We start from the raw sequence: 25,881 nt of genomic DNA, 5'->3' as shown, positions 1-25,881 counted from the left end.
ATGCTTCCCTTAGGCAATATTATCAGGAAATATTCCATAAACTTTCATTGTTATGCAGATGATACACAGTTATATCTATCGATCGAGCCAGGTGAAACTCATCAGTTAGCTAAACTTCAAATGTGCCTTCAGGATGTTCAGGATCTTTTTTCACGTACGTAATATTGCAAAAATTAGGAATATCCTGTCTAAAAATAATGCAGAAAAACTAGTCCATGCATTTGTTACTTCTAGGCTGGATTACTGCAATTCTTTATTATCAGGCTGGTCGAAAAAACTCCATTAAGACTCTTCAGCTGATCCAGAATGCTGCAGCACATGTTCTGACAGGAACCAGGAAAAGAGATCACATTTCTTCTGTCTTAGATTCTCTGCATTGGCTTCCAGTAAAATCCAGAATAGAATTTAAAATCATTCTTTTTAATGGTCAGGCTCCACCTGTGCTCCCTCACTGACCCCGGCAGAGACCCGTACTCTTCTAGGGAAAGTTAATAATGAAGGTAAAACATAAAGGCTGCAGGCTAACATCATCATGTTTTTCATGTATTTCTTGAATTTAACGATCTCCTTCTAAGACTTGCATTAGGATCCTTTTGTTACATCAAGCCTTCAAATTATGTTATATAATGAGACATTATCTAGCGTTACATCACCTGCAGCCTTTCTACTAACGAGGGTTTTGTCATCAAACACATCAGTAGAATCAATTAATAAGTTCGTCCTGTATACATTTTGTTGATTTTGTAAAAGCAATAAAAGAGCGACAATGTGGATTAAACGATTTAGCAAACACTACCTGATGGAAAAGTAAAAGTTAGGACAGCTTAACAGTTATCCTAAAGTTAGGAGAGTTTATTTAAGATTTTATGAAGTTAGGGTGCTTCTGTAATACACTCTTCATATCTTAAGTTAGGAAAAGAACATTGATTTAGGAACTGTTAATCTGTAATGGCCTTTTTCCTAAATCATTTCCTAACCCTTATTACCATGGTTACCAAGCAGTTAGCAGCAGCAGCGGTTAGGATCTGCTTAGGAACTTTCTGTAATAAGGGGAAAGGAAAATTATTCTCTAATAATGAGCAAATTGACATACATTTTACACCTTAGTAGCATTTTACATGACACTTCTGTGTCTGACTGTAAGTCAGACAGTGTCTCTGCCTCCTTTGTCTTCTTTCTTCCCTCTTCATAACACACTGTAAAACACAGATGCAATGCACATTATTCAGTCTCCTTAGGATCACTCTGCAATACAATAATTTGAATATAATTGAGTAGTTTGTGGTATTTGTCAGCCTCTGCTACATTAAAAGAATATTATACTGTATCTTAGCCAATGGTCATGTATACAATTGTAGCATGTCTACTTATGTTTTTAATAAACGTATGAATATTAATACTTTAATAATTAATACTTTAGAGTTGACTCACCAATAGGCGATAAATTGACCCCTTGAGACACAGCCCCTTCTCATTTGCATAATTAGGCAGAAATGCATAGGGAAATGTGAAAAGAGCAGACCGAAATATATAACCACTGTGGAAATAAACAAGGTAGAAATGCAAAGGAAGAATAAAACAGATGTAACCAGGTGATATAGTCAAACCTTAAATATACAAGAGGTTCAAGTTACAAAACCTCTATTTGCACAATTTTCTGCTGTAGCGAGAGTGCTGCAGGTGTTGATTTTAGACAGCAGAGGGCATAGCGTTGCTGACTCAAACAGCCGCGTGCTTGCCAAGAGGTCAAGGGGCACCGGGAAAATACAGGAAGTAAACTGTCTAGTGGTGTATGATGTATGTATTAAATTCCACATTGTATGCAATTGTTGCGTAAATGATAGCCGATGCTTGTGGAAGAAACCTAACGTGTGGGCCACGAGAGCTCGTTATCCGTGAGTTAGGTATGAAATGGAAGTTAACTAATGAATGTTGTTTTTTTTATTTGTATAATTAATGTATCTATCTGTGTATGGACACATTGTTTCGTGGTTAGCACAACTGATGTGTAATGTTTACTGTGCAGTGTTGTAATTGTTTTTTTTTGACCTCTTATTAGAGGTGCCACTGCCGTATTTTTTTGTAACCGTGCTTATGCCACTTTATGTGCCAACTTTGGGCTGTATTCCTGTTATATATGTAATAGTTGCTGCATCAGTGCCACGTGTATGCAGAAGTAGTATTGAGTTTCTATTTTGACTCAAAGAAGACCATTTTACGGCCACTTTGTTTTTTTGTTTTTGTACACTCCCCAGTTACTCAAGTGGAGCGACTGCATCTTTGCTTCAGTTTACATAAAAGTAGCAGCCCTGAAGGTGGGAAAACAATAAAAAGAAACCCTGCAAATCGTATTTGAAGTTGTGTGTGTAACTTGTCCCGGCTTCACAGACAAAATATTAAAACACACACATAAATAAATACATTTAAAAAAGAAGTACTTAATAAAGTTGAAGATTATAATGGACAATAAATAAATAATAATTATTATTATTATAGATTATTATTTATTTACTTTATTTTTGTGCATTTAATTGGATGCTTATTTATTTATTGAGCATTTATTTATTTCTGTATTTATTTCCCTTTATGTCAGAATTGGTTTATATATTAGACCTTTTAACTCTTTATGAACCTCTGTGTAATTTGAGATCTTCCAGCAGGGGTCTTCTGTCTCTTCCTGTGCTCAGGCTAAAAACTAAAGGGGACAAAGCTTTTGCTGTCAGGGCACGAGACTCTGAAACGACCTACCCGAGGAGGTAAGGCTCTTAGAGTCAGTCATCTCTATTGAAAATGCACTTTTCTCGGAAGGCATATCCTGATTTTGTCTGAGCTGCCTGTTTTATCTTAAGGTTTTTATTTTAGTTGCTATTTATTCCAGTTTTATTTTTATAGTCAATCTATTTTACTTATTTTTGATTTCCATTTTTATTTGTATTTTGAATCTTGTATTGTCCTCGTTATCTTTTGTGAAGCACTTTGCACTTTTGTTTGATAAGTGCTTTATAAATAAAGTTATTATTATTATTATTACACAACATGCTGGAAACTCAGATAAACTCCCAGTGTAGCGTTAGAGTAATATTTTTCTCAGCTTGATGTTGAACTAATCCATGCTCGTTACATGATAGCGTTACAGTCTCAGTAACCAACATTATTTTCAGCAGAGGCTCAGCAATGTGAGCACAGCTAAATGTATTGGATGATAACAAAACAGTTAGTGAGCTAGACTGAATATTATAAATTTGATTGTTGCCACACTTTATAACAGCAGTAAGTAGCATTATTGTATATTTTGTGGGTCAAGTTAGTTACAGCGACTGAGATGGTGGAGAAGCTGTGTACCTGAGTATCGGCAAAACGTCAATAAATCTAAATTGAACGTTACAAAACAAACAGCGGCAGAACCATGCTAATGATAGCGGGCTACTCCTGCCTTGCATCACCACAGGCTAGTATAATAAATCGCTCCACATTAGCTTTGTAGTGTAGTGTAGTGTTTTTTGCAGGCTAAATCAACACTTTGACGTAATACCAGCGGTACACAGGATGTGGATTATGTTAGCTGGTGATGTCATGTAGAAAGCCATTATGTTTCAACAATAGTATTTTGCACAGGATAATGTTAGCAACTGGTCAGCTGATTATTGGCCTGTGTGCTAATAATCAGCCTTTCTGATGTTGACTGAGTTTTCATCCCAATCCGAAACCTTCACATAACAAGCTGAATAGTGGTTGTTCCGAGCAACAGAAAAAAACAGCCATCATCTGAGTGAGGTTACAGCCCATTGACAAAAAGGAAATAAAGAAGGGATTTATTAATAAAGGTTTTCATTGAGGGCAGCACAGCACTGTTACCTCACAGCAAGAAGGTTGTGGGTTCAAACCCCGGTTGCCCTGGCCTTTCTGTGTGGAGTTTGCATGTTCCCCCCCCCGTGTCTGCGTCTCTCGGGGTGCTCTGGCTTCCTCCCACCGTCCAAAGACATGCGGCCTAGGTTGATTGGTGACCCTAAATTGTCCTCAGGTGTGAGCGTGAGTGGTTGTTTGTCTATGTGTGGCCCTGCGATGGACTGGCAACCTGTCCAGGGTGTACCCTGCCTTTTGCCCGATGTCGGCTGAGATTGGCTCCAGCCCCCCGCGACCCTGTACGCAGGATAAGCGTTTGACGATGGATTTCCTAGCCTGTTGTTGGACTGGTCAAGAAACACTAATATGTGTCATTTTGGGAGGCATGGATAAACAACCCATTTTGTCGTTTAGGTCAGAGGACTTGTTGACATGTAAACAGGACAGTCTGGGTCAACATCTTGTGTGAGCAGCACACAATCTGTGTAGTAGGTCAGCTTTTAGTGTCTTTATTCAAGGTCATGGGGTTGGAGCCTGTCCCAGCATGGATTGGGTGAAGACAGGAAGGGGGAAATAATTGAGCTTTGGGCCCCCAACTGATCAATATTAGGTAGGTAGGTACATTTATTGTCACAATAAACAGGTTATATAATGATAAACGGGTTATATAATGGAATTATTATATAATGAAATTGAGCTGTTTAACTCCCTTCTGCTACATAGCAGACAATATACATTAATACAGGTAATTGATGGTAAACAGATATTAACAATATTCAATGATCAATAGAGCAGTGCTGCGGATGAATTTGAGTTTGTGCCTGATTGCTTGGGGGAAAAAACTGCACTGCAGTCTGGTGGTGCCGCAGCTGAAACTTTTGTACTGTATATCTCTCCCCAGAATGCAGCAGGGTGAACAGGTTGTGGCTGGGTGTGGCTGTCTTTTAGTATCCTTTGGGCTCTGCGTAGGCACCTCACCTCACCAATATCACTCATACTCGGGAGATGGGTACCAATAATCTTCTGAGCAGTTTTAATCACCTGCTACAGAGCCTTCCGGTCCTGGGGTCTCTTTTATAAAACTGTGTGTAGAATCCTCACTAAAAGTGTACGTGCGCCCAAAAGCCAAAAATGGCATACGGCATAAAATATTCAGACTTACAAACCGTGCGTACGAACATCTGTAAGCAAGTTCCCTTTATAAATCACAATCAACACTCCACTCACTTAAAAGAAACATGACTTGTTGTAAATGACATAAGATGAAAGATTTACTTAATAAAAGAGTGTTGTATTTTCCATAACGTGTTTTTACAAGCAAGTTTTACAGTTAATGTTACACTGCTTTGAAAGTCTGGGGGGCGCTGACTTACAGTAGTTATCAAGCTGTCATCAATTGCATTGCACATTGCATGGTTGTGTTACAGAATCCCTTATAGCTATGTTTATAGTTTTATAAGCAGCCTGGACTGAATGCAGCAGGTAAAACAACATTCATTATAACCACGAGAGACTTGAGACTTGACTTGGAGTCTAGCTCAAAGACTTGTGAGCATCTCTGGGATCCATATGGTTTGTCATCAAATAAAAAAAAACACCACACTTTCACTGTAAAAGTTTATTTAATAAAACTAAACAACTTGATAATACATCATATACCGACGGTAGACTGCCCACAGCACATTTCCAAAATTACATTAAAAACAGTGAAGCTGGACAGAATTTAAATTTTTCCCCCCTCCAGGAATATCACCATTGTGTCCTATAAATATTTGGTACAAAAAATAATGAATTACAATTATAAAGAAAATGCGTGGACATTATTGTTTTTAGCCTTCAGAGCAGACGACAGTCACAAAACACAACTGGAACAAACTGCTGCTTTAACTGCAATTGCCAAAACACACAAGTCCTGATCCCAAATGAGAATAACAGAGTCTGGATCAGTAAATGATGTTCACCTCATGGGTTCATCCCTCACTTGGATGCTGATGTTGTTTTTAATGTTGCATCGAGGTTGTCTGTTTTGATTCTGACGTTTTGCTTCAGTGCTGTGATATCAAAGCAGGTGATAAATGTTCTGCTTCCAGTGTCGGTCAATTACAACATTTAACAACAAAACCTCTGTCTGTGAATGAGACACAAGGGAGGGCTAATTAAACATAAGCAGATAAACCAGTACATAAAGAAATAATAACAATAATAAAGTAAATGCTGTTTATTAATTCACATATTGAATATATTTTTTCAGCACATGTAGTTTGTAATATGGTGTCAGGTTGTAACTGTTTGTTGCTGTCCACACAGAGTGATCTAGGTTAGTAACATTGTCTTTAAATTGGCTTCCTATCAAGTTTTTTTTTAAGCTTCTTCTTTTCACATGTAGGGCCCCGAATGGCTAACCCTAGCCCCTATGTTGATCTCTGACCTGCTTCACCCTTCTATCTACTAGGCCACTTAGGTTCCTCATGCTCGACTAAAAAAAGTGATCATGTCTTTGAATTGGTCGTTCTTTCTTTAGACATATGTTCTGCGGTCTCTGTTGCCAACTTAAAAAATTGCTGAAGACTCTATTATTCAAACTCGCCTTTGTCTCGCCTCGTGCTATCCAAAATCTGCAATCCTGTATTTTTAAGGTCCGTTATGGTCTGAATATTTACTGTTTTATGATGTTATGTTTTATTGTTTCCTTACTTTTCTGATGGTCATATTTCTACATTTCAGCGTGAACAGCATTGTGGCTGTGTGTTTTGTCTGTTCCATGTTGTTGACTTATTTATTTGTATTTTCTTGTGCTTCTACTACCGATCACGTTTTGTTTCTTTCTCTGCACGGCTTCATATTCCACATAGAGGACTTCAGAATAAGAGCGTTATGCCTGTCTTATTTTGATAACTTATTCAGATGTTGTTCATTTGGTCAGTTATCCTTTATTTTTGTGCTTCTGTCATAGTTAAGTAGGCTATCTAGTCAAATTGTATCTTTTTTTTCTATTTTAAATGTGTTTATTGTTGAAATAAAATCGCAGATGATGGCAATGTAGAGGAGGAAGAGCCACATGTACAATAATGGCTTTTGTGGAGTTTTTTCATTTACCGTGGCTCCGTCTAGCGCAGACCCTTGTATAGGCCACATCTGGCAATTGAGCATTAACGCCTGCACACTCCTCTTCCAAATTCAATGTAGTCATTTGATCCATTGATATTATAGAAATATTATAAGAAATGGCTTGATGTGAAACACTTGTAATTTGGTAAGTTCATTCACACTCCAACAGTATTTGGAATTTTTGAATAAAAAGTGACAGCTCTACTGTGAAGGAAGGGCTTCCCCATTTCCCTCATGTAAATATGAAACATATTATCAACGCTTTATTTATCATTGTTCAACATCATGTGTTATATCTGAAGTTTTGTTATAGAAAAAGAAATGAAATATATATAGAACTTGGTATACTCCCAGTATACCTCAGATCAACCACATTTGTGACACAGTGTACACATAATCTAGAGCTATAAACTGGAAATGATGCCATGAACATTATCCTCTTTTTGTGTGCAGCATAAAAAAAGTTTCAAACCTGCGTAAAACATAAAGAAATCAGTGCATTTACTCATATGACTTGTTTTCTTTTTACTCTGTGTCCCGAAGAAGGCAATATTCAGGCGAGGATCCTTCGGCTCCTCTGGAATGGTCCTTTTGTACAAGACAGCAAAAAAGACAAAAAGCGGTCATGTAGGAGTCATTAGCCCCCTCCAGTGTCAGCCAACCTACAGGCCTCCACAGCTCAGCTTGAAGGGAAGCAGAAGGGCACTTAGTCAAAAAGAGAAAAATACATGTCTTCCCCACACTCTTCACTTCATATGTGCAGAGGTAATTGTTTGTTATCCGGTCCTAAAATAACTACACTGGGGTTTTGTTGACCTGGTTCCCCAACGCTTTCTTCTTCAGTTTGCCTTGAACGGCACATGTAAAGCCACAAGAAACACTCTGCCATGTAATTATTTGGTAACCAAGGAGATATTAAAGCAAAGCCTGAATCATTAAAAGTCAAATTCTCAATACAAAATTCAGTCTGGATTCAAAAGTCCTTTCAGGCCTGAAGTTAGCCTTTAAAGAGGTTCACACTGGCGGAACTGAAGCATTTTGTGCTCTCAAGTCCTGCTGGTTAATTTACATTTCTACATCAATTAGTTGTCATTCCCAAAATCAGATATTTAAGACTTGAGTCCCTTTTGAAAACGCCTTAGTAAGCATTTTTCAATCCATGTACCCCTGTACATGGATTCAGGTCAAAGATCAGGCAGCGTTCTTCTCATTAAACAGAATCTGCCAGCACATCTGTTGGTTCTTCATGTGGGGTGTGTCATCTGTATTTTAAAAGGTTCTCACAAGCTCATCAGTAACAATCTGAGTTTGTGGTTAGATGTTGCTGTCCATTGGTCAAAATCTTTGTTAGGAGAAGTCACTGTCCTCAGCCCCGTACAGGTCTGCTAGTTTCCTGAACCTAGGCCCCCATTCACTCAGGTAGTGGTAGTCCTGCTCAGCCTCAGATGACGCTGAGCCCAGTGAGCTCAGCGACTCGGCCACTGAGCCTGCTCCCTCGTAGGCATAGGTAGCCAGGGAATCGTATGGCGGTGCAGTGGGGTTGCAGTCATTCTCCAGCACTCTCTGATTGATGAACTCGCGTACGTCCCCGTTATTCCGTGATGGTCTGCAGACTGGCGGCATGATGAGGCTGGAGATGGCGGGGGCAGGGCAGCAGCGTTGTGGGTACAGCAGGGTGTCAGTGGGCATGATGTCACGCCTTTGTTTGGCAGAGTCCTCCAAGGCGGCCGCAGCGTCTGGATGTCGCAGTGCTCCGATGTCAAAAGCCTGGGTGTCCTCCTCCCCTCCGCCCTCGTCGTTGTAGCTCACCACATTGTCCCGGACATCCTCCTTGGAGATGATGAGAGGTTCCTGCTTTCTTTGGCGTTTCAACGCTGTGAACAGAACCACGATCACTGCAGGAGACAACAGCAGAAAGATATGGGATTAGACCATTTTAAAGTGAAGAGCATGTTCAGAACATACAGTCAGCGAGGACAGATAATAATTGCTTTTATTGGTGACTGCAACATTGTACTCAAGTGAACTGCTTGGATCTGTGATCATGTTGACATCGCTACAAAGTCATGGTGCATTCCAGGCCACTCAGAAATTTCCAACCTCCAACAAGAAAAGTACAATGGAACACCACTTGAAGTCAGAGTGCATTCTTGTGAACTATAGCTCATATTGATTCAGACTCTAACAACAATATGTGGATGTTATCACAAACAAGTGTGAAAACATGATGGCTGCTTACAGGCAGACAAAAAAGGACAGCAGCCTTTGATTTCAGAGAGGGCTCAGCCATAAGTAATCATGCAGAACATCTGATTGGCCAAGCTCATGGAGGTCCGTTTGAATTTAAATCAAGTTAAGACCACGGTGGCAACAAGAAAGAACAGAAGCAGAGTTCAGGTCAGGCCTGAAATCACTCACGGTAGTGTCTCAAATTACAGCAGGAAATGTCTGCAAAGGAACAGGAGCTGTGGTGTGAAGGGAAACGTAAATGTAGATATAAAAATACAAAAGGAGGAATATTTTTTAAAGATAAAGTAGGCAGTTACTATGCAGTGTGTACAGGGGAGAGAGAGCCAAATTGGTCTGCTGGAAGATATATGAAGAAAAATAAAATACTAATGTGATGGTTATAGTGGCTAGGAATACATTCATATGCATATCAGTGTTACTAAAACATTACAGCTTCAGGCTGTGTTTTGATTAGCATGTTAAATATAATTAGACACTGTGATTTTATTAAGAAAACCATTTGCAAAACCAAAGGCAGTGTTATCAGAGATAATACCTGTGATGTATCTTCTTTGGTGAGAACATTAGTTGAAAAGCTGTATTTTTGTATTTGGTTCAAGTCCACCCTGAACAACAGGACTTAGTAATGAGATCAACTATAGAGGAGGATGATGGGCATGTCATTTGTCTTCTCCGGTGTTCATTCCAGTTGAGAGCACATGAAGAGCTATTGTAGCTGAATATGAGCTGCAGTCTGCACTGGAGTTCACCATCAGTTCATTTTAGAACTGCTGGCTATTATATATCCACATCTATCTTCTTACATGAAAAATTCCATTTTGGGCTGTCTGCGAGAATAATGATGGTATTAATAAACCCCAGTTCTGGGGGACGACCATAGACATGGACACAAGTCTATGTGACGTCACCCACAGGTTTCTAAAGAGCCATTGTGGCCATCCCCTCTTAGCAGTCCCTGACTCTGGCTAATCCTTTTTGGCCTTTTATTTGAGAGACAGGACAGTGGATATCTGTAGAAAACGCGAAGAGAGACGGGGTAACTTGCAGCAAAGGGCAGGACTCGACCCCTGGCCACTGCAGTAAGGACCCAGCCTTGTACATGGGGTGAGCATTCTACTAAGTGAACTAACCATGCTCCCGGCTGAGCATGACATCCACTACAGTGGAGAGATATTTGGAAGCCATTTTGACACATTTAAGTAATAGTATCCAACCACCACATGGCGGACTGGCAAAGTGTGGTCTACAATTCCATTTGATTATTATCCTTACATCTCTGTCATTTTGATATATTGCATGATAAATTCAAAATAGTGGAGGGTACTATTTTTCAACTAAATAAGATGTAAAAAAAACATTCTGCCTATGTGGATTCCGCCTAATTTTGTATGTTTTATTTAAAATTACGACATAATTTACACTTGAATAACTTTGTGTATTCATACCACTTGCTTTTAGTAAATGTTTTAAACATAGTTTTTTTGAGTTCCATTAAATCACTTTTTATGCCGTTGATGCATGGTGTCCACATTTTTTAATAAAATATACTGGGCAATAGCCCTGCGATGGACTGGCGACCTGTCCAGGGTGTACCCCGCCCTTCGCCCGATGTAAGCTGGGATTGGCTCCAGCCCCCCGCGACCCTGTACACAGGATGAGCGGTTGACGATGGATGGATGGATAGATACTGAGCAATAAAGTTCATAGGTATAATTTTTTAATTACTTTGTGATTTAATAATTCATGCATGAAAGGGTTAATGATGCATAACTTTAAGCCTTAATAAAATTTAAGACGGTGAAATATATAACAATGTACCCCTTGTACAGTTCCAATGAAATTATCAATAGCTACAGACCTCCAAACATCGTGTGGCCTTCGGACTAGCTCAAAAACAGTGCCCAGAGAGCTTTAATGGAATGGGTTTCCATGGAAGAGCAGCTGCGTCCAAAGCCTACATCACCAAGTGCAATGCAAAGCGTCGGATGCAGTGAACAGAGAGGGAGAGGGCAGGAGAGGAACAGAGAGAAAAAGAGAGAAAAAGAGAGGGATGGAAGAGAGGGGAGGGAGGCAGCCTACATAATATACACACAGTTGTACAGACAGTAAAGGTGATGTTGCTATAGACTAAATGAAAAATGGTACAGATATTTATAGTAGTGTTAATGATAACAATCATAATAACAATAGGACTAGTAACAATAGTTGTTGTTAGGCTTGGCCCCTTAGTTCCAGTGACCAAGACATTTTGGACAATTTCATGCTCCCAACTGTGTGTAAACAGTGTGGGGATGGCCCCTTCCTGTTCCAATATGACTGCGCACCAGTGCACAAAGCAAGGTCCATAAAGACATGGAGTCCTGACCCCAACCTGATAGAACACCTTTGGGATGAATCAGCGAGCCAAGCCTTCTCATTTTTGGCACTTCGCCCTGGCTCCACTTTTCAGCCCTGGAGGTTGCTGCTTGGGGACGACTTATACTCCATGTAAGCGTAGTGATTCACCTTCATATCACTTATGACCTATCCAAAGGATGAATTATCAAAAACTTTTTGTTGAGACTCACCCTCATTCAACACATTGTAATGGAAATTAACATTTTTACCCATGTGCCTGACAAAGAGACAAACATGTCTTATTAGGGTTGTACATTGTATTTTGTATGATATAGTACCATGTCATGTTGCATCTGGTCATATTGTATGGTATCTCATCATACTATATTGTATACAGTGTCGTAACCAGTTGTGGCGTTACAATATTAGCTTTATTTAAAACATGCTCCTCCTGTGGTATCCTACCCTGTCATGTTGTATCATATCATATTGTAATACATTATCAGTATCAGTATTATATTGCGAGGGTTCTCTCTGGGTGCTCAAGCTTCCTCCCACAGTCCAATGATGTGTGGGTTAATTGGAGACTCTAAATTGCCCTTAGGTGTGAATGTGTGTGTGAGAATGGTTGTCTGTCTGTGTCAGCCCTGTGATTTACTGGCGACTTGTCCATGGCATACCCCGCTTCTCGCCCAATGTCAGCAGGGATAAGTTCCAGCCTCCTCACGACCCTGCGCAGATGAGCGGTTGAAGATGATTATGATGAGTGTTGCGTTGTATCATTGTCATTATCATTGTTGTATCGTTGTATCATTGTATGCTATGTTGTATTTTATCCTACAGTGTTATATCATGTCGTACCGTTGTAACATACTGTATTGTATCGCATTGTATAGTGTCATATCATATAGTTTAGTAGTTTCCTTAGGTATCGTATTGTACTTTGTCATATTGTGTAGTGTTCAGCGTTACGGTACTGCATCAAATGTACATCATGGTTCTCTTATTGTGTCATACTCCCACTGCATCATATGATACTGTCCTGCACCTTATTGCATCTTGCACCATTGAAATGTACTGTGGTGATTAACGTCCTGCATTTGTTTTATCCGTCTGTCCTGCATTTGTTTTATCCATCTGTTTGTGTTTAGCGTTACAAAACAATGGTGCAGTTTAACATTACTTTTTCTTGCTGTCCATTAATACTTTTAAAATGTTAGTGTTCTCGATTGTGCTGGTGTTCAAGTTTGCTGTCTGTAAAATGTTCTACAATTAGTGTATAGTGTTGATAATAACTATTAGATATAAATGATCCTGGCCATTCAACTTGCAAAACAAAACCCATGAATGCTGGGCAGCATTTAGTATGACATTGACATGACTGACTCTGTCTCAGCAGCTCAGCTCTGATTGTCTTACAGCGTCACTGGTGTGTATCCACTAAGTCTGCAATGAGTCCACCTTCAGAGGCATAAATATGTATTCATTTTCCTGGCGGCCCACTGGACTGTGTCCGCTGCATGAATAAGAGGATAAGGGGGGATGTGGTGGCAGATGAGATGCATTCATTTCATGTAGTTTGGTTCTGACGAGCAGCAGCAGACTGCAGCTCTGAACCAATATTGCTTTCCATTACAGCAAATGAGAAAGCACAATGGCTTCACCGGGCAGACAGTGTGTTCGTACATGGGCTACATGTTGTGCAGGCCTACCTATTTATAATTTAATTTCTGTCACATTAGTTTTCATAATTCCAGTAGCATAAGGATGAAAAAAAAAATTTAAATCCCCCTCTCTGGTATGTGTCATCCTCAAGCTCGGGTCCTCTACCAGAGGCCAGGGAGTTTGAGGGTTCTGTGCAGTATCTTAGCTGTTCCTAGGACTGCACTCTTCAGGACAGAGACCTCTGATGTTTTACCTGGAATCGGCTGTAGCCACTTTCCCAGTTTGGGGGTCACAGCCCCCAGTGCTCCGATTACCACTGGCACCACTGTTGCTCTTACTTTCCACATGTTTTCTAGCTCTTCTTTCAGCCCTTGGTATTTCTCAAGCTTCTCGTGTTCCTTCTTCTTGATGTTGCTGTCGCTTGGGATTGCCACATCTATCACTGCAGCCTTCTTCTGCCGTTTGTCGATCAACACGATGTCTGGTTGGTTAGTCATCACCAGTTTCTCAGTCTGGATCTTGAAGTCCCACAGGATCTTAGCTCGGTCATTCTCAACTACCTTAGGAGGTGTCTTCCATTTTGACCTTGGGACTTCCAGCCCATACTCATGGCAGATGTTCCTGTACACTATGACGGCTACCTGGTTATGGCATTCCATGTACGCACTTCTTACCTGCATCTTACACCCTGCTGTTATGTGCTGTACTGTCTCAGGGGCTTCCTTGCACAGTCTGCACCTGGGGTCTTGCCTGGTGTGGTAGACCCCAGCCTCTATTGATCTTGTACTGAGTGCCTGTTCCTGTGCCGCCATGATTAGTGCTTCTGTGCTGTCCTTCAGTCCAGCCTTTTCCAGCCACTGGTAGGATTTCTTGATATCAGCCACTTCTTCTATTTGTCTGTGGTACAAGCCTTGCAGCGGCTTGTCCCTCCATGAAGGTTCTTCCTTGTCCTCACCCTCGGGTTTCTGCTGCCTGAGGTATTCACTAAGCCCTTCATCTTTGGGGGCCATCTTCCTGATGTACTCCTGGATCTTTGTCGTTTCATCCTGGACAGTGGTCTTGACACTCACTTGCCCTTGGCCTCCCTCACTACGCTTGGTGTACAGTCTCAGGGTGCTGGATTTGGGGTGAAACCCTCCATGCATTGTGAGGAGCTTTTTTGTCTTGATGTCAGTGGCCTCAATCTCCTCCTTTGGCCAGTTTATTATAACAGCAGGGTATCTGTTAACTAGCAGAGCGTATGTGTTGATGGCTCAGATCTTGTTTTTCCTGCTGACTTTTCAGGACCTGCCTTACTCTCTGTAGGTATTTGGCTGTGGCGGCCTTCCTTGCAGCCTCTTCGTGGTTTCCGTTAGCCTGCAGCACCCCTAGGTATTTGTAGCTGTCCTGAAAATCTGCAATGTGGCCTTCTGGTAGTTCAATCCCCTCGGTTCTGATAATTTTCCCTCTTTTTGATACCATGCGACCACACTTGTCCAGTCCGAACGGCATTCTGTAGATCCTGGTAGTGTGGATCAGTGAGTTGATGTCTCGCTCATTTCTGCCGTTGTAATGGTTTCTGGATCTTGTTGTGGGAGATTGCTGTGATCTGTTCTTAGATCCACTAGCCACTGAGCATTGGTGTTGTGGGATGCCTCTTTCTCCCATATGTTCTTCCAGTACTGTTAAGTCTCAGGCGGTCCTTGAAATTTGCTTAATGTGAGACTTAAACGACATGTCAGCACAGTGGTGCTGGAGGCCAGGGCGATGCCATCAAGGGAAACTATATCTTTAGATAATGCGTCACGGAGGTGCTTAGGCCCCAGAACAATAACTTCAGTTTTATCGGAGTTTAACATTAGAAAATTACAGGTCATCCAGGTTTTAACATCCTGAAGGCACATTTGAAGTTTAGCTAACTGATGAGTTTCATCTGGCTTGATCGATATAACTGAGTATCATCTGCATAACAATGAAAGTTTATGGAATATTTCCTGATAATATTGCCTAAAGGAAGCATATATAAAGTGAACAGGATTGGTCCGAGGACAGATCCTTGAGGAACTCCATGACTAACTTTGGCGTTCATGGAGGACTCATCGTTAACATGTACAAACTGAAATCGATCTGATAAATAGGACTTAAACCAGCTTAGAGCGGTTCCTTTAATGCCAATGAAATGTTCCAGTCTCTGCAATAGGAGACCTATTAGCAATAGCAACCTAGTTAGAGGGGCTACAGAGTCGAGTGTCATTCGCAGCAAGCCTGCTGCACTATCAACAAGATGATCGATTTGGGAGGCACTGAAATTAGCATAGGAGTCCTCTGTTACTCTGTGACTTGATAATGAATTTAGAGCTGATGGAATCGCATCCTTAAATTTAGCTACAGCACTATCAGACAGACATCTTGTATAGAAATTTTTGCCCAATGGCGTGTAGTTCAGCTATACAAACTCAAAAGTTATCAAACAGTGGTCGGATAAAGAGGGATTCTGTGGGAACACTATTAAATGTTCAATTTCAATACCATACACCAAAACAAGGTCGAGGGTGTGGTTAAAACAGTGAGTCAGTTCATGAACACTCTGAGAGAAGCCAATGGAATCTAAAACAGAGATAAACGCAGTAATAACAATACAATAATAACTTTGTCCATTTTAAGAACTAAAGTTGACAAGAATTCAGATAAGGATTCAGAGTACGGGCCAGGTGCTCGGTACACTATAACAAAAAGAATTGGTTGCAGTGATTTCCAACTTGGGTGCGAAAGACTAAGAACAAGGCTTTCAAATGAGTTATAGTTTAGTTTAGGTTTAGAGTTGATTAATAACCTAGAGTCGAAGTCCACCTCCTCGGCCTGTGCCTCGAGGAATGTGAGTATTAATATGACTGGGAAGGGTGGATTCATTTAGGCTAACATATTCTCCATCACCCAGCCAGGTTTCAGTAAGACAAAATAAATCAATATCATAATCTGATATTAGTTCATTTACTAGTACACCTTTAGAAGAGAGAGATCTGATGTTTAAGAGTCCACATTTAACTCTCCTATTCGTTTGCACTATTGCTCTTGTGGTTTTAATTTTTATGAGGTTTTTATGCACAGCTCCTCTTCTGTTTACCTTTTTAAATAATTTCAATGGTCGGGGGACAGACACCGTCACTATAGGATTTTCACTAAGTAACTCCTGAAATGGAGGAGCAGAGAAGTGTGTTAGACTGCGACTCTGCGTCCTGGTCTCAACTCTGGGTTGTCATGGATTTGGTCCACTAATAAACTTGGCCCGATTTCTAGAAATGAGAGCTTCTCCTTCCCAAGTTGGAAGGGTTCTGTCTTTCCGAATCAGACCAGGTCTTCCCCAGAAAGTCTGCCAATGATCTACAAAGCCCACATCGTTTGCTGGACACCACCTCGATAACCAGCGGCGGAATGACGACATGTGGCTATACATGTCATCACTGGTCAGATGTGGCAGGGGTTCAGAGAAAACAGAGGGAGAGGATATGTACATATCTATACCATTTTTCATTTAGTCTATAGCAACATCACCTTTACTGTCTGTACCTCTGTGTGTGTATATTGTGTAGGCTGCCTCCCTCCCCTCTCTCTCCTTCCATCCTTCCTTCCTTTTTTCTCTCTGTTCCTCTCCTGCTCTCTCTCTCTCTGTTCCTCTCTGTTTCTGCCTCTTAAAAGGAAGTTTTTCCTTGCCTCTGTCGCCTAGTGCTTGCTCTTGGTGGGAATTGTTGGGCTTCTGTAAATAGCATCATAGAGTATGGTCTAGACCTGCTCTTTTATGAAAAGCGCTGTGAGATAACTGTTGTTGTGATTTGGCGCTATATAAATAAAATTGAATTGAATTGAATTAAAAGGAAGTTTTTCCTTGCCTCTGTCGCCTAGTGCTTGCTCTTGGTGGGAACTGTTGGGCTTCTGTAAATAACATCACAGAGTACGGTCTAGACCTGCTCTTTTATGAAAAGCGCTGTGAGATAACTGTTGTTGTGATTTGGCGCTATATAAATAAATTGAATTGAATTAGTATACTCTGAACTGTCAAACAAAGTCCAAAGTCTAAAATGGTATGTATGGCTGTAATAAGGACTGTAATAAGCCCAGACAATCATTTTATTTGGTCTGTGATACACACAAACAAAGACTGTGCATTTTCCCATACTTACTCAGCAGTATGATGGCACACAAGAGGATGGCAATGAGAGCTCCGGTGCTGAGACCAGGAGAGCTGCTCAGAGCCTCTGCATTACACAGTTCCATGTTGCCTTCACGGTCACAGGTGCACACCCTCACAGTGAGGGTGCCTGTGCTGCTCTGCATGGGGTAGTCTCCATCGGTGATCACCACGGGAACCAGGTAGATGCTCTGGTGAAGACGGCTGTAGCTAGATCGACGTGTCAGGATGCCAGCGGTGTTATCTGATTAGGAGAAAGTTCAGTTAGAATATCATCGTAGCACACCTGCAGTGCACAGCGTGTGCGACACTTCGTCATACAGTGGAGGTGTGAATAAAAATCACTTCATTATCAGCTGGGAATGAAAAGTGTGGGTCCACTCGGCAGAAGTGGCTGATTCTATCTCACAAGGAGACAAAGCATGGGGTGTATCTGTTTTGCAACTTTGGGCTGAACTGACAGGGTACATTGCTAGATAACATACAACCCCCCATCCCTACTTTAAACCAGAAGGAAGGCCAGTTCGGTGGCGGGGATGCTGGACAGTGTACAGACAGTGACTGGGAGGAGAATGAGAGAAAGCTGAAAGCCATCATGGTCAACCATCCTGTCTATGCTGAGCTGGGGCAGCACAGTAATTGTATATTGATTGTATATAGGGTATATACAGTGTGTATATTATTTATACATAGAATGTTACTGATTCTACTGTTATTGTATTATGTTCTTTACATTCCTCCTTGCTGCTGTGCCAACATGAATTTGTAAACAAAAAATGTAAAACTGCACTACAATCAAAAAGAAATATTGACTTGATAAACTGTATCAATATCAAATAAATATATATATATATATGCCCCACCTGTATATCAAAGTCAAAATTTCTGGATCATAATCACTAAATTTGAAATATCACAATAACGCTGATTTGACTTTGTGTGAACAGAATGGCTATAGTTCGACTGTGGTCAGCCAGGATTTGTATGTATGTATGATGATAACAGAGACTGTACACAATGCTGCAGCAAATACATTCATGGGTGAGGGATGACTGATTTTTTTGTTCTTTTTTTTTTTTTTACAATGATCACCAATGGGAAAAGCTAAAAATACCCATTCTGAATGTTGCTGAAGCAGTTCACATTGGGTAAATGCCACTGGGTAATGCCTGTGTGAATGTGACACATATTGTTAAGTGCTTTGAGTGGTCAGAAGAATAGACAGGCTCCATATATATGTCAGTAGAGTCCATTTACCATTTAATTTAAGGCACTTTTATCAAATGTCAATAATCAGTAAGTCTGTGCCGGGGGAAGTGTTTCCTACCTCCATTGTCTCGGACTGTGAAGTTGCTGCGGTGGGTCCCCTCAGGAGCCAGGCTAAAGAAAAACTTGTGTCCTGTTGACGGCTCATCAGCATCGACTGCACTCACTGTCTGGATCCGCTGTCAGAGACACCAACAACCATTAACATGAACATCCCGGTGGAGGTAAGTGAATTAAGAGCAGTCAGTGAATGGAAAAAGACTGGCAGGGTTAGGTTCTATTCATAGTGACAGGACACACTGCTGTCCTCACTGTCTGTGCTGTGAAGCTGCCAACAGATCAGCTCGATTATTATCAGGATCACTGGTGTCTGTGCTACATAAGCCATGAAGCTGCTACTACTACTACTACTACTCTTCTATGTAGTGTGTCAGGTTTCTGATATACACGTTATGCATTTACGTTTTCCCTTCATCAAGTTCCTGTGTTGTTGCTTTATAACAATGCTGTTAATCCACACTTTGCTCTTTCTGTCATTACACTTGAAGAGGTCTGTGTGTTGAACGCTCCGTTTTAGCTACAGAGTGAAGCATCTCACTTCTATTTGATCTTTGTTGGGAGTTGCACATGCGCAGTACCTAGTTAAGGACTACTAGCCAATCAGAAGAGTGAGGCGGGTCCTGACAAGCAAGGTAGTGTGTTCCAAAACAAAGTCGCTTCAGCTGGTAACCACAGCTTTGGTTCAGTCAAACATGTTTGAGCCCAAGCCTGATCCCAAAACACAGGCAGAACAACCTGAACCAGCTTTGCAACCTAGACTGGAGCAAGATGTTTCAGAGTGGTAAGTTACTTTGCACTTTCTCTACAGAGTATCTAATGTTAATTTAATTTCATATTTAGGAGTACTTGTAGAAACTGCTCAACAATGACGCATGTTTCATAGTGACACGGATACGTTTCAGAAGTAAAGGCTGGACTACAGTCGAGTTGTTTTCAGGCGGTTCAGGAGCAGTGTTTTCTGTGGGAGAAAGTGGATTTGGGGTTTTTTCACTTTGCAAACCTATTACATGCACAAAAAGATATATAACACAATAAAGCAAAGGGAAAACCCCCAAAAGCAGAATATGATCTCTTTAACATGTTACTGTTTTAGACAATTATCAGCTAGAAATGGTTATGTAACCACGTAGAGCTATTTTCTATTTGACATTGTGACATCATTTCTATGCTATCCTTCAGTATTTCTCATATTTTCTTTTTCTTTTTTTTTACCTTTACAACAAGTGTTTGGATCACACTGATTGGACACTGGATTGACAACGGTAAAGTTGATTATGCTACAGCAGTGGTTTCAGAAGTTTCTCTGGGTGTTTTGTGACCTTTTTCCCCACAGCGTAAATGTGTCACCATTGGGATCCATTGTGTTTCAAGCACAGCTGCTGTTCCCTGTGAAGAAGCTCGCTACAAACATCTTACTGCTATCTTTCAAGTCTACAGAGGGTGCGCACTTTATACTCCAAAGACAAAGATTTATGGTGGGGAATCGCTTTAAACTAACTAAAATTGACAAGACGTCTCAGTGGAATCTCAGTGAGCTTCAGGGTGTTGGGAAACCATGACTTCAGTGTGGAATATGGGCTTCAATAATGAGATTGTAAAAAAGCAACAATAGGGCTTGGTATGTTGATGCAGATACAACCCTTGAGTTTTTGTACCAAGACTACAACAACATGACATTTAGATATCAAATGAAAACAAGTTTTTTATTTAACATAATATGTGACCTACTCCATAAATCAGTGTTAAATAAGGAATATTAGCACAATAAAATACATATGAAAGTTAGAAATACAATAGAAAGAATCTGACCTCGCACTTGATGTCAACTTTAGATACATTTCACCTTAAACTAATTTAATCACCGAATGAAGTAACATAATGGTGGCCTATAGCCCACTGAAAGTATTGTAAAATGTATATATTATTATATAACAGGTTGTTCCAGAAAAAATACTGTATTAAATTAGTACTAAAGCAAACCAACATTTCCACTGCTGCAGCTTCACATTAAAACATTTAACTGGCGAAACACAAGTTGACTTTTATTATGAAGTAGTCACAGGAAATGCAATGTGTTTGTCAGTGAGATTAGCAATGAGCGCTATCCTATCGTTCATCTAAAATGTGTCTACATAACAAGACAACGGTCAATTTCAACACCTATGACTTTTCAGCAAGCTCACCAACTCCATTTACTGTACTTTGACTTTATAAAACAGACCTGACAGAATGATGGAAATGGATGGAATGCCAATTTAAAGCCTTTTACCAACCACTAGAGTTTGCTTCAGAACTTCCTCTTTAACTCTTATGGAAAATGCTAAGACAAGCAAAGCATGGCTTGCAATGCATTATGGGAATTGCACTAATCAATATTTGTATATTGGCAATGGATCAAATGACTGTGTGTACTGTGAAAGAGGTTCCTCCTAGTGCCCAGCACTCAGATATGTGTCACTTAACACACTTCCCCTCAGCTCTATGGAGTCTTTTAGATCATTGTTTTGGTTCCCTGTGTTTCCAGCAGCAGCACGCCGTTTTTATGTCCAGGTGACCAGTGAAAGTGCAGTTTATGGCTCTATCCGCATTAAGTTAGATGGGGCTTGGTCTTCTTAGTCCGAAGTAACCGCTTGAAGGTGTTACCAAGATGGCTGCTGAGTGGCGGGGCTTGCCTATAAAAACTTTGGTTAAACCCACTGTTCACTACCTGCTACTAGCTGCTGAACATAATAGAGTGCTTCGCAGTTAAAGACTTATATATTAGACACAAACACTACATAATGACTTTAGAAGGTGCTGATATGTTGACGTGGTGTTTGGCCAAAAACGAATAATCAATGAATGCAGCTCTGAGGAAGAAAAAAAACCATAGCAATGAACTCCAGAAGCTCTGAGTGACTGAGCTGCATATTCCTGCCATTTCTCCACTGGGGGCTCTACGTGTATCTTTTCTACTTTATAACTACAATCTTATTTAATTGAATGGATTTAACAAATATATGTGCCAGTAACTCATAACCATACACACATACACCGAACAAATCCAGTGCCTGGGGGAAGCATGCAAGGATATCCGACGAAAAAATACTGATGATTAACGCTGATGGACAGATGAAAGGGCAGAGGAATTAAAGGACGGAAAGATGGCAGGATGACAGGCCCGTGAGGACACAAATGGCAGCAAGCCACCATACTGAAGAATGTCAAGATGATTTTGTTTGTGCTTGTCTGTGGTATCAGCATATCGTAGTTGCACCTACTTTTGTTTTGTGTTTTAAATATAAATTTCCTCTGTTACGTGCGTGTGTGTGTGTGTGTGTGTGTGTGTGATTATACATACAGATTTGTGTTCTTATTGTTTTATTTGTTCCTTGATATCAGATGCATGATATATTTGTCTATGTATGTATGTGTGTGTGTGTGTGTGTGTGTGTGTGTGTGTGTGTAAAACCCTATTTACAATACTCCACGTGTGAAAGATCCTGTCAGCGTCCATGACAGATTATCTCGTCAGCCACCTCAAAAGACGAAGCCGAGTGGGGTCCAGTAGCACAGCCAATCAGCTTAACAGCTGCAGGAGTGTGTGTTTCTGTGTGTGTACAGTATGTACGCATCTATAAGCTTGTGTAATTTAATCACATTAGCTCCACCCATACACTATGTGATGAATCAAGTGGTATTACAGCAGAGTACAATCACACTAAGCACTGTTAAAAGCATTTAAATTTAGAGTTTTGACTGAAATATTCAATATTACAGAGGTTGTTTCCCAGACAGTGAAGTCAGTCAGTGAGGAAGCTGGAGGGGAAGCAAATTTAAAATGACCTATGTCAATAATTTCATTAGTACATGGCTAAAAAACAATGTGCTGTGTAACATCCATGATAACAAAATGTTCCTGATTCATGTAGCAGTTTGTTGTTGCTGTGTTTCTACACATTAACAGGGATTTCAATCTCACTTTAGCCTCTTGCACTTGCTATGTCATATAAGTACACCCACTGACCATTTTATTAGGTACACCTGTTCAATTGCTTGTTAACACAAATAGCTAATCAGCCAATCACATGGCAGCAACTCAATGCATTTAGGCCTGTAGACGTGGTCAAGACAACTTGCTGGTTCAAAGTTCAAACTGAGCGTCAGAAAGGGGAAGAAAGGGAATTTAATTGACTTTGAATGTGGCATGGTTGTTGGTGCCAGACGGGCTGGTCTGAGTATTTCAGAAACTGCTGATCTACTGGAATTTTCACGCACAACCATCTCTAGGGTTTACAGAGAATGGTCAGAAAAATAGAAAATATCAAGTGAGCGGCAGTTGTGTGGACAAAAAAGCCTTGTTGATGTCAGACGTCAGTGGAGAATGGGCAGACTGGTTTGAGATGACAGAAAGGCAACAGTAACTCAAATTACCACTCATTACAACCAAGGTATGCAGAATACATGTCAAACCTTGAAGCAGATGGGCTACAGCAGCAGAAGACCACAACAGGGGCCACTCCTGTCAGCTAAGAACAGGAAACTGAGGTTACAATTCACACAGGTTTACCAAAATTGGGACAATAGAAGATTAGAAAAACATTGCCTGGTCTGATGAATCTCGATTTCAGCGGCAACATTCAGATGGTAGGGTCAGAATTGGGCGTAAACAACATGAAAGCATGGATCCATCCTGAATGGATCAACGGTTCAGGCTGGTGGTGGTGGTGTAATGGTGTGGGGGATATTTTCTTGGCCCACTTTTGGCCCCTTAGTGCCAACTGAGCATTGTTTAAATGCGACAGCCTTCCTGTATTGTTGCTGACCATGTCCATCCCCCCAAAAGGGGGTCTGACCTGGTACTAGCAAGGTGTTCCTAATAAAGTGGCCAATGAGTGTATGTCCCATAATGGTATCAATAATAAAATTGCTTTTGGTGCCACTATTTTCAAAAGGTGGTGTTCTCATGCCTTTAGTATTTCTCGACACAGCCCTAAAACTTTGTCCATTGTTTATATTCTGATAACACTGACTAGAGCATTGCTGCGAGATCTATTAACATGGACAATGGATCAACAAACATGAGCAGTCAGACAATCAGACAGGTTTCATACAAATCAACATTTTATCCAGACTATCTTAACCACTTAATTTAGGGGTCAAACTTAATGAGTGTGCCTGATAACTCTTCATCGCCCAGGAAAACTGCGTATGTAAAACTATAGTACGCATAGTAGATCAAAGTTGGACCAGGAAGTTGTGGATGTTTACAACAAACAGTTTGATAAACTGACAGAAAGTTGCAGTTACAAATCAGTCTGCTACTTCAGCACCACGGACAGTGCCAGGCGTCATCAATACAGAGCACAGCTAGGCTGCTGGTATTTCAGAGCCGAGGTCGGGGGCCATAAATGCTAACTTGCACAAACCTCAGTCAGATAAAGGATCAATGAGTCAGGCAGATTAGACTAACACATTCAACTGAACAGCCCCCTGCAATCCTCAGCTGCTAGCTGATGCAGAGTGGGAATGGCAGGTTACCAAAGGGTTCCAGGTAAAATAGTAAAAATTTGCTAAGCTATGAGGGTAACAAATTCACTCTATTAAATATTACCCTGTGGGTAGATTATATCAGCTGTGAACATCTTGACAAAGACCACACCCAAGCCAGTGTTTGCACTCAGCCAACACCACTTTATGTTCATGAGTGTGCTGCACTCATTTTGCCATTCAGCAAAACCAACAAAGTGGTGAGTCTTCTCTGGTGAAACAATCTCATTGATCGCTCCATTCTCAGGAGTCAGTCTTCCAGTTACACGCACGCATATCATATCATGCATTTAAGCTTATCAACTACCTCATGAAAAGTAAGATGTTCTAGTAAGATGTTCTAAAGTGAGTAGGCTCCCAGCTGTTACTTCAGTGTGTCAGATACAAAGCTAATCAACACTTCATATCTTTTGCTCCTCAACTCATTTTGATGTTGTAGCTGGCTATGAACAGTGTTGTATGTATGTTACCTCTCAAAAGAAAGAACTGTATCCAACCTTTTAGCCAACAATATGCACATTTTAAGAGATTAACTTAAGTGGATTTTATAAGGGAATCTATACATGCACACCATATGTGGATTTGATACTGGATTCATAAGATAAAATACTATTGAACCCCATCTCACCTCCTGCCTATATATCCAAAGCGTGAAGTGATAAAGCTGTAGTACCTGACCAGCCTTAGTCTTCTCACAGACAAAGGTTTCATACACAGTGGCAAAGGTGGGAGCGTTGTCGTTGATGTCCAGCAGGTGGATGTAGACCGGAACATGGCTGCTCTGACGGGGATTATCTGGAAGGCAAACACAGAAAAGACTTAAAGACTTCATGTTGGGGAAAACCTAATACCTGGTCCACCTTCACACTCGTCCATACATTCACACTGTAAGCTACCACTGAGCAGTTCATTGCCTTGCTTAAGGGGACCTTGTCATACGCTTTCAACATTTTCCTTCCTGGTCCTAAGTTGTGTCTTTAACCTTTCACCACTGACCTCACACATAAACATAAAGATGATATAATTCAAAAGAAAAGAAAAGTTTTCAAGGTGGAATACAAAACAATTTCCAAGTAGCTTCCTTTTCACACTCCAGAGTGGAATTGTTTAAATAGATGGTACTGATGGAAGGAAGACCTGGACACACCTTCTCTGTCTCATATCTCCCTTTGGAAAGTTCCTGTGGCAAAGAATCCAGTTGTGGTGAGTACCCGCACATGTGGTGGAATAGGGTTAGATAGGTGTGTTTGATGCGGCTCTAAGAAGTTACAGATTTGTAGAAACACAGCCTGTGATAATCTACACCGCAGCAACCACTTATCTGTTAATATCAGCCCCCTGTTTCTGGAAAGTTGCTGTTATGTTTTTAAATGTCATTTTTAGATGGTCTGAGGATCACAAAAGATATTCTAATAAAAATCTTGTGGTGAATATCTCAAAACTTGGACTGAAATTAAATAGCTCAAATTTCATGAAAAAAACACAATTGTCTTTTTGTAATTTGGGATGAAGTGACCTTTCACCGTTTCCCTTTCAGCCAGTCCTGGATACTATATATAGTGGTGTACTCCTGGTCACTGAATGCTCTCCATGATAAGTAACTGTCCATGATATGCTGGTGTACCAGCCATTTTGTCTAGCTCCATAAATTTCTACTC

The 25,881-nt window shown here is 40.7% G+C and overlaps 1 protein-coding gene across 1 annotated transcript in view; it reads right to left on the bottom strand.

Moving 5' to 3' along the window:
* Positions 1–7,871: 7,871 nt before the first annotated feature.
* cdh6 (cadherin 6) overlaps positions 7,872–25,881 on the bottom strand; it is a 99,581-nt gene continuing 81,571 nt past the window's right edge. The window contains exons 9-12 of the mRNA XM_038717186.1: positions 24,897–25,018; positions 18,696–18,813; positions 17,361–17,612; positions 7,872–8,846 (exon numbers count right to left, since the gene is read on the bottom strand). Of these exons, the coding sequence (XP_038573114.1) occupies positions 8,299–8,846; positions 17,361–17,612; positions 18,696–18,813; positions 24,897–25,018 (1,040 nt within the window). The 3' untranslated portion in view covers positions 7,872–8,298. The remainder of the gene's footprint in view (positions 8,847–17,360; positions 17,613–18,695; positions 18,814–24,896; positions 25,019–25,881) is intronic.

This window comes from Micropterus salmoides, unplaced genomic scaffold, assembly GCF_014851395.1.
Source record: "Micropterus salmoides isolate LMB-PRFRI ecotype aquatic unplaced genomic scaffold, ASM1485139v1 Ms_hic_scaffold_14, whole genome shotgun sequence".
In the NCBI taxonomy this organism is placed as follows: domain Eukaryota; kingdom Metazoa; phylum Chordata; class Actinopteri; order Centrarchiformes; family Centrarchidae; genus Micropterus; species Micropterus salmoides.
This window is presented reverse-complemented; position numbering and strand designations above follow the sequence as displayed.